Here is an 8,827-nt window from a genome sequence, read left to right as displayed (position 1 = left end):
TGATAAGGGGGAGGAAGGGAGAACGACCTGGGGATTCCAGTGAGATAGGGAGGGAAACTTTTTATGCAGTCTATCTCCTGCACAGGTGTGGCTATTGTGTTCAATCAGAAATAGCTGCTGAGATTACTCTCAGCTTGTTCATTCGTGTCTAAACCTGCCACTTGTATAAAGATATAGTATGTGAAGGTGTTTATGGCTCTGGGGTTAAATCCCTGCCTTGTGGCCAAAGAGTTGTAGGTTCAAACACCTGTTTTGTGTGGATTTCTTAAAAAAGTGTAAAGGAGTCTGTGGCTCCAGCTCTGTGGCCCCTAAAGCACATGGTCCTAGGCATGAACTCAGGGGCCTGCTCTGGAACATGGTTGGATACTGAGGACTTCACTGGTCGGTGAGTCAAGGCCACCTGAGGGAGTGGCTGCCACACAATGATGGCTGATTGTATAGGAGGTGGAGGGGGTACATTTTTAAAATCGCGATCAATGTGTATCGCGGAAGAACCGAGCTAAAGCCCAATTGTAATTTAAAGGCAATGTATAGGGCCCTCCCTCCATTTCTAAATCTAGAGAAGTCTCAATTGAAAACAAATAAGTGCACACTTTTTCTTGTTTTGATTGTCTCGACCGCTGCTCATTGACTGAGTAGCATCCCCTTGTTCTGAATCAAAACATTCCAGTGCTGCACACAGGTCTTGAACCCATGACCTTTCATTGGAGGGTAAGCTCCTTACACCTGAGGCACCAGCTCATTTACACTATAAACATGTCTCTTCCTATATTTATATTTAACATAGACTATGAAAATGCATTCAAAATAGTCAAGGCAGATGGGTTGCCCCCCCACATTGTTCCAGCATACTAGTGCTGTTGCCTTAGGTCTTGGATTTCCGAGGCTACATTCAAAACAGAGTGGAGATTTGAACCCGCAACCCCAGAGCAACAAACTCAGGTAGGGATTCAATCAGATCACGTGTTATAGGCACTGCAGCTTCTAAAAGCAATGTTCCCGTGTTCCCAGAGATCCCATTCACAGTAAAAAAAAACGCATGCTGGCGCAATTGCAAGTTATATGCCTATAACCCGCAATCGGATTGAATCCTGGCCTCAATCTGGGTGCCCTATATCCTACACAGCACAAATCCCAGATCCAGCACATCTACCTACCAGCCTTTCTCTCTCTGTCTGAAGCCAGCAGAATGGGATGGAAGTCTGTAGAGAGTCCAGTATTGGCTGGTAACCATCTCTGATTCTTTCAACAATTCTCAGGATTACTGCTAGAGGGCAAATGCTGGGACGTGAAACTGCCTAATACTGTCAACTGATCATGAAAAAACACGAGACATTCACAACTCTATGATCATGGTGTTTAATGGCATCAAATAAAGGATGAGATATTGTAACTAATCCACACAGGTTCTGTATTTGATTCTGGATAAAATGTAAACCATTCTAAAATGAGATTCCCTCCCCAAATTAAAAAAATCTTAACTTTTTTCTCTCTTTACTTTTCTGCCCTGAGATGAATACCTCAATGTCAAAGTTGGGGTCAATTCTGAATTGAGTTATACATTCTTTTCAAACTATTTGAAATAATTGCAGTGGTGTGAAATACTCTTAAGATCATGTTGTGGGTTGTCTATAATCATTTCCTTAATGTCTTTATATATCCGAATACATTTCCCAGAATGCATTAGATCAAACACTAGTAGGAAAGGGAATAAGCTAACATCTCATGACAAAGAAAAATACTAGTTTGAGTTATAATCAAACTAAAGCCTATATTCAATCAGTTTAAGCGTTGACCGCCAATAGTCTCACTTGCATTAGAAATTCAGAACAAGAAATTGTAGGCTATATAGAAATAATTTAAAAATCATTTAACAAAATAATGACAATTTCTATCATCCTAATCGAGGTATAGATTACATCTCAGTGTTCAAACTTGTAAAAAAGGCTTCATGGGATTTCTGTTAATGCAACGCCATGCAGCCAATGGCAATGTCCGCTTTAGGTATAATGCTGGGAGTCACTTGTTGATTTGACAGTTCCACCTCAGTTGTCAAAACAACTGCTATGCAGATATCTGCTAAAGCAGATCTGATTGAATAGAGCCATAGTATTTGAAATGTTATGTGTATTAACATGTGGCATATGCTTTTTATAAAAGATTTGTCAAATTAAGAGACATCCATGTCTTAGTATAATTGGTTTGAATTAAATTCTACTTCCTGTGGGCTGTGGCAAATTAGTTTGAATTGAATTAAATTCAATATTGACCACAACTCTGCTCGACGTATCATAAACCTTAATGTAAAACAAACAGAAAAAAGACAAATTCTGAATAGCGGCCGAGCAAAGTAGACAGTTATTAAAAGTGGGGGTGTGACTGAAAGCTTCTCTCGAGCTTTCTCCGGTCGTTTTGGGCAATGGGGCGGGGTGTGTCCCGGGTAAAAATGCCGGTCTCAGAGTGCTTCCGGTGGGGATTCCAATTAGAATCAGGTGCTCTTGCCAGTGTCCACCTTCAGGTCCTTGGCCACCAGATTAGACGTCACTGGGTGCATGGCTGCCCGGTGGGCTATGAACACACACACCGCCTCCTCGCGATACTTATCGAAGTTGTACACCTCTCTGAAAGAAGGGGAGGGAGAAAGAGCGGGATTAAGTAGAACACACACACAAAGGGTGCCTAAGTAAGAGAATAGGACTCGTGTCTTTAACAAGATGCTGCCTAGAAATAATTTGATCCAGAAAGCACAACAACGCATGGCATCTCATAACAGAGATCGTGTCTCAGATAGTGGCGCCACTGGTTACTTGAATAGCGGCCGTGTGAACTTCATCCTCCCCTGCTCTGTCGCCATCTTCAGCGCCATAGGAACGGCGTCCTCCCACTTGGACTTGACACACAGCCGCAACCACCTGGAAGAAAGGAGCCAACCGTGAGAGCCAATGACACACACTTTGCCAGTACATACTGAACGATGGGACCCCAGAACAGGAACTCACCTGAAGCGGATCTCTGCGTTGTTGAGGGCGTTGAGTCGGTACACTTCCTGCATCCTCTTCACATGGCTGAGGGGGAGGGGATCCTAGGGGGAGAAGATAGGGTCATTGGTCTGCTTTGGAGTCCAATAGAACGATCACATGGCTTATGGAAGGTTGCTATGATGACCAGGTGAGTGACAGTGAGGCGTGTCTACCTCTTGCAGGAGCAGAGACAGGAACTCTATAAGCTGGTGGGTGGAGAGAGTCTTCATATCCACCTCACTGAAATTCCCCAGATCCCCCTCTTTGGTCTCGAGAGGGAGAGAGAAATGAACATACAGTAAAACTTGTAAAAATGCTGTGTCCTACCATCATGAGGTTCTAGAACCTACGCATTATCAATGTGGAGCATGTACCCTCACCTTCACCCATCTCTTACACAGCGCGATGCAGGCGTCTGCCATGGTGGTGTCATATCTGTGGGGAGGGGGGAGGGGCATTGATTTAACACACACCTCAGATTGTGTGGACAGGTAAACGGTGACACAGACCCACAAACTAACAGAAGTGTGGCTCAAAAGGGGTAACAGGCAGCCACGGGGAGTGATTCTCGAGTGAAACGGTTAGGTAAGGTAAACCCACTGTGGTTTGACGGGGGCATCCCAGGGGTGTGCATCCAGGCGTTCCAGTCCACCTTATTCAGGACGTCCACCTGGGATCGGACAGGGAGAGGTAAAGGTGACACAGAGACACGTTCAACAGCCACAGCACGGGGCTCTGATAGCAGCAGGGTTAGGTAGAGAGTGGCGGTTACTGCACCTTGTTCTTAAAGTAGGTGAAGAGGTACTTCTTCCACTCCTCAGTAGTGACGCTGCTGTAAGCAAACATCTGGATGTACGACTTCACAAAACCCATAAACACCTCTGTAAGAGACACAGCCAATTAACACGAAGCAAGTGTCTTCAATAAAGAAAATGGACTGAATGAAATGTGTGTGTGTGTGTGTGTCTCTCTCTCACCAGGTCCTCCCATGAGCTCCTCCAGGTGGTATAGAAGAGCGAAACCCTTCTCGTAGGGGACAGAGGAGAAGGCATCGTCAGGGTCCACCTCATTCATGTTGGGAACCAGGTTGGTCAGAGGGTTGTTGGCCCCAAACGTGTTCACCTGGGAGACAGAGGTAACAGATCAGATAAGACACTGACTGTCCAGACAGCAAGTTACAAGCGACAGAATCGGATTTCTGTGGGTTCAGACAGGAGTCATTTACTGACATGTCTACGTTAATTGTTATAGTGGGCACAGTGGTGTAGGCTGATTGGCGGCGGTGCTCGTTCTTCCTGTCACTCAGAAGTTATGTAACAATCTAAGGTGACAACAATGCCTGCCATGGACGTTTCCTAGTTACTTTGAACGAGCAAAATCACAGCGTTTGAACACTTTGAAAGCCTCAAATGACGAGACGATTTAACTTTCAAAAACAAGTCCTTTTTGGTTAGCCACAGCAGTCCAACTAGCTAGCTAGGTAGCTGTTTAGCTCTCTACCGCTGACTCACTCATTTGTTGGTGAACAATTAACAAGCTAGTTAGCTACCACATGTTCTTGTCAAACTGTCAATAGAGTAGCTAGCAAGCAACAAGATATGCCAAATCAAAACCACTTGAGAGCAAATTCATCAAATTTGACTGTTTAGACAAGTCGCATGGCCAGGAATCAGATGTATATCGGACTTCAAACCACCTACGAAAGTTGGTTTGAAATGTGACTTGAAATATCCGATTCCATGTGGTTTTTGGCTGTTCAAACTTCCGGAAAAATAACAGATTATATTAAAAAAACTGTGATTTGAATCAAACTGCCAAACGTGAACAAGGCTTTGTGTACCAGTGTGTGTAACAGTGTTACAGTGTACTCATGCATGTGTGTGTGTGTGTTCTCACCGATTCCTGCAGGTCCTTCCAGCCGCCCATGGCCTTGAACTGTCTGAACTGTTCACTCTCCATAGACCTGCCAATCATTCTCTCAAGGTACACCGTGTGACCCTCGTTCAACCTGGAGAAGGAAGGGTCACACACACACTAATTATGAACTCATTAACTCCGGAAAGCGATCTGCCCTTTTCTATCTCTCCATCCCATTTGTCCGATACTCAGTTATGGCTCATTTCACCAATTGACATGATATCATTCCCATTCATTCAAGTGAGAAAAGAACAATGGATAGAATGTTTAATCTGTGCCATACCAGAAGTGCTCCCAGGTCTTGTTGGTCACCAGGTTGCCAGTCCAGCTGTGAGAGATCTCATGGGCTATGACCTGGAGAGAGAAAACAGGAGGACACAGGTTAACACACCCATTACACAGATATAAACATATACTTGAGAAGACAAGTACACCTGTGAACTGTGTTTACTTACATTGGACAAGGATCTGTCTCCAGCCTAGAAGATAAACATAGGAACAAAGGAAGGTAAAAGAATAAATATATATATATATATATATACACACACAGGCAGGTGGATTTGGTATTGTGATGTGTGTAAGGTGTCTCACCAACAGTGTGGGGGTGGCAAAGGTAAGGCAGGGGTTCTCCATGCCTCCATACGGGAAGGAGGGGGGCAGGACCAGAATGTCATACTGGCCCCAAACATACGGACCCGCAAGGTCCTCAGCTGTCTTCAACATGGTCTCTGTCTGAGAGGGTCACACACACGCACGCACACACACACTTCAATATTAAACTCTGCTGATGTAGAATGAGTGGGACATGGACAAATCACCGACGTACCTCACAGATACACTAAATACTGAGAAACTCACCTCTGAGAACTCAAAAGCTGCCTTGTCCACAAACTCCTTCTCTGACCAAACACGAGACCTGGGCCCAATCTCTCTTGTAAAACAACAAGCAAACATCTATTACTAATATTTCACGGATCATTTATTAATTTAAAATAATTAGTAGGAAAAGAGGGCAATAGTTACTTGTGTGTGTGTGTGTGTGTGTGTGTGTGTGTGTGTGTGTGTGTACCTGCTCTCCAGAGCTCCCACCACGATGGCAATGAGGTAAGAGGGCATGGGCACCTGGGAGGTGTCAAAGGTCAACAACAGCGGTCAGACACACACAGCCATGTACCTGCTCCAACACCAGTCTCTGAGAATGGGCTTCATTCAGATTGCAGGCATGCTACGACGGGTTCCTTTTGTTATCTGGCTGTTTCATCTCAACTTTCCTTGTAATTAACTCCTTATTGCTTGGTCAGCAGCTACTTTGGCAGCGCTGTACCTTGAACAGTCAAGCCAAAAAAGCAAGACTGGCAGCATTAAGCTATGGATGACAATGGATGGTTGGATGGAGAGATGGATAGAAAGTGATAGAGAATAGAGACACTGACTGGTTGTCTGAAGCGGTAGATGGCCCGGCTGCTGTCCTGGGGATCAGGCTCCTGTCCATCCCGTACAGCGCTCATCACAGCCACCAGCTCCTTGGGGACAGACACCTGGGCATAGTAGGTGTGTTTCATAGCGGGGGTATCCTGGCAGGGTACCATGCTCCTGCAATGGGTGGCCTGGAGGGGTTTGAGGTGGTTATTAGCACATTGCTACATCAGCCACCTAATCTGGATTTTCTCCAAGAGGGGACAAATACACTTAATTGAAGTAAACAAAGACATATTGAGTGCAGTAATATAGAAAGCTGCTATCAATATCAGCGACAAAGGAGCCAATGATCAAGGTCCTCTCATAAAGCTTATCTGTGCCGCAGCGGGACACTGCACCTTTGGACACACAGGTGATACAGGAAGAAGAGGGAGAAGAGGGATGTATAATGGAGAAAGAAAGCAGGGGCGAAAAGCAACCTCAACTGGCACAGGTTACGATCAAATTATTACATCTTCCTTCGGCTAAGAACTTCAAAGAGCAGCACAGGTCTCTGTGTGTGACTACAATACAACTGGCCGAATGTTGCAGAAGATGGGGTTGGGGAAGTGTTCTTTTGTGATGTCTTTTGAGGCAGTCTTACAACTACTCTGACAGTTAAAATGACCGTTGAGCAAGACTGGCATCCAACCCAAAATTAAGACTTTTTATGTTTGTAGAAGTGCATTATTTGTCTCACATCCGGCACTGGCTATAACCATTTTACAGCACTTTTCCACTGATAAGAACTTCTAGCTACAGAAGTGGGTTCTGTGCGTGACTACAGTTACACTGGGCAGACGTTTGCGGAGGAGGTTGTGTAAACGTTCCATTTTGATTCCGCAGCAACAACTTTTACCATAAAAGTACTGTTCGTGGCGCAGTCTTTTGTAAAAAAAAAACAACAACAATAAGACTTCATGTTTATGCATGTCCATAAACTCACACCGTGTGTGTGTGTGTGTGTGTGTGTGTGTGTGTGTGTGTGTGTGTGTGTGTGTGTTACCTGGCACTGGCTGAAGAGGTAGGGGTGTTTCTTCCCAGCAGTCTGTTCAGGAGTGAGCCACTGCAGCGCAGAAGCACTAGGTGAGGTCTCATAAGTCACCTCCACGATCACATGCTGACCCCTGAGAAACAAACACGCACACTAAATATTACCCCTAAACCATCATCCATCAGTTCAATGTCTGAGGGTTGAGTTACCCGGGGTGCAATCAGTGGTGTGCAGTCTTCTGAACGTTACAGATAGAAATGGAGTGAATAGAGAAGACACTATTCCCCTACTCTATATCACAAACAATCGTATATGTTCTACCCAATTCATTTCTATCTTAACGTTCTGTAACATTACATCCTTCGGAACAGGCCCCTATGGTGTGGTTACCTGGAGAGGTCAAAGGGCAGTGTGATCTCCAGAGGGGTTCCCATGAAGCTGTGCTTGGGTCCCAGAGTGAACTTTGCTGCCTGTCCATTGGCTGTTACCTTAGAGACCTTCAGGTCCTTCGTGTCAAGGGTCTGATCATAGGAAGGATAGATAGATAGATAGATAGATAGATAGATAGATAGATAGAGAAGAAGAAAAAGAAAAAAAGGAAGTGGGGAAATAAGTTTGGGTAACCAACAGTGTTTGTCAGCAACTACAAGAACCACATCACCCATCTACCCCCAGATTGTGACTGAAAGCAGCTGTCACCATAAGAAATACATCATGCTGTCTCTATCTGGCCCCAAGTTGCGGACTACATTTCCTACACCTGCTCTGAGAAACACAGTATGGACTCAGTTCTAAAGTTCACGTGCCTGGTATCACATGCCAACTCGACCTGTCAAAGTCTTACTGTCACTGAGCAGAACAGTGCCAAAAATAACATATGGCTAGCTACATATCATTCCTGAATTGACCCACTAATGATCAGATTTAAGATGAGTGATATTCAGAGCGTGTCTGTGATACGTTGTGTCTGATAAACTCAACCAAATGCTTTGTAGCAGTGTACTGAAACAAGTGAACTGAAACAAGGCTTCCAACTGAAACAAGGCTTTTTCCCACGTCAACTTTAGTAGCAACATAAAGGCATTTTCTAGGAAGAATTAATGAACTTGGCTAGCTAGTTTAATAGCTTGCTGGCGAACCAGATTGAGAAATGAGATGAATACTGTACCAAAGACGTGAAATTATCCACTAAAACCTCCACGGTGAGCGCGACCTTAGCTTTGATGACATGGCTGTCAAAATCCACATGGTAGGTGAGATTCAGGTGCTTGGTAACGCACTTGGAGAAGGAGGAAAATGAGCAGGGGTCTGTAGCTGAAGCCATGTTCGGGTCCAGAATCATGAAGAGTGAGCGCAAAAAACGTGCATGAGCAATGAACTACAACCCGGCTCACCGCACGTCCATGTGACAGCGCCCTGCTGCATGCATTGTGGGGGT

General features: G+C 44.8%; 1 protein-coding gene across 1 annotated transcript; it reads right to left on the bottom strand.

Moving 5' to 3' along the window:
* Positions 1 to 1,343: 1,343 nt before the first annotated feature.
* LOC135514742 (leukotriene A-4 hydrolase-like) lies at positions 1,344 to 8,782 on the bottom strand. Its single transcript, XM_064938296.1, is given in 19 exon segments — positions 1,344 to 2,621; positions 2,808 to 2,912; positions 3,000 to 3,082; positions 3,194 to 3,289; positions 3,401 to 3,455; positions 3,621 to 3,630; positions 3,633 to 3,690; positions 3,798 to 3,901; positions 3,998 to 4,142; positions 4,917 to 5,028; positions 5,221 to 5,291; positions 5,393 to 5,416; positions 5,529 to 5,669; positions 5,796 to 5,868; positions 6,007 to 6,059; positions 6,371 to 6,544; positions 7,402 to 7,522; positions 7,780 to 7,910; positions 8,558 to 8,782. Coding segments are annotated over 19 exon segments (1,863 nt in total). The 5' UTR covers positions 8,732 to 8,782; the 3' UTR covers positions 1,344 to 2,488.
* Between the last annotated feature and the right edge of the window lie 45 nt (positions 8,783 to 8,827).

This window comes from Oncorhynchus masou, chromosome 26 (assembly GCF_036934945.1).
Source record: "Oncorhynchus masou masou isolate Uvic2021 chromosome 26, UVic_Omas_1.1, whole genome shotgun sequence".
Taxonomy (NCBI): domain Eukaryota; kingdom Metazoa; phylum Chordata; class Actinopteri; order Salmoniformes; family Salmonidae; genus Oncorhynchus; species Oncorhynchus masou.
The sequence above is the reverse complement of the archived record's forward strand: the minus strand, read 5'-3'. Positions and strand labels throughout refer to the sequence as shown.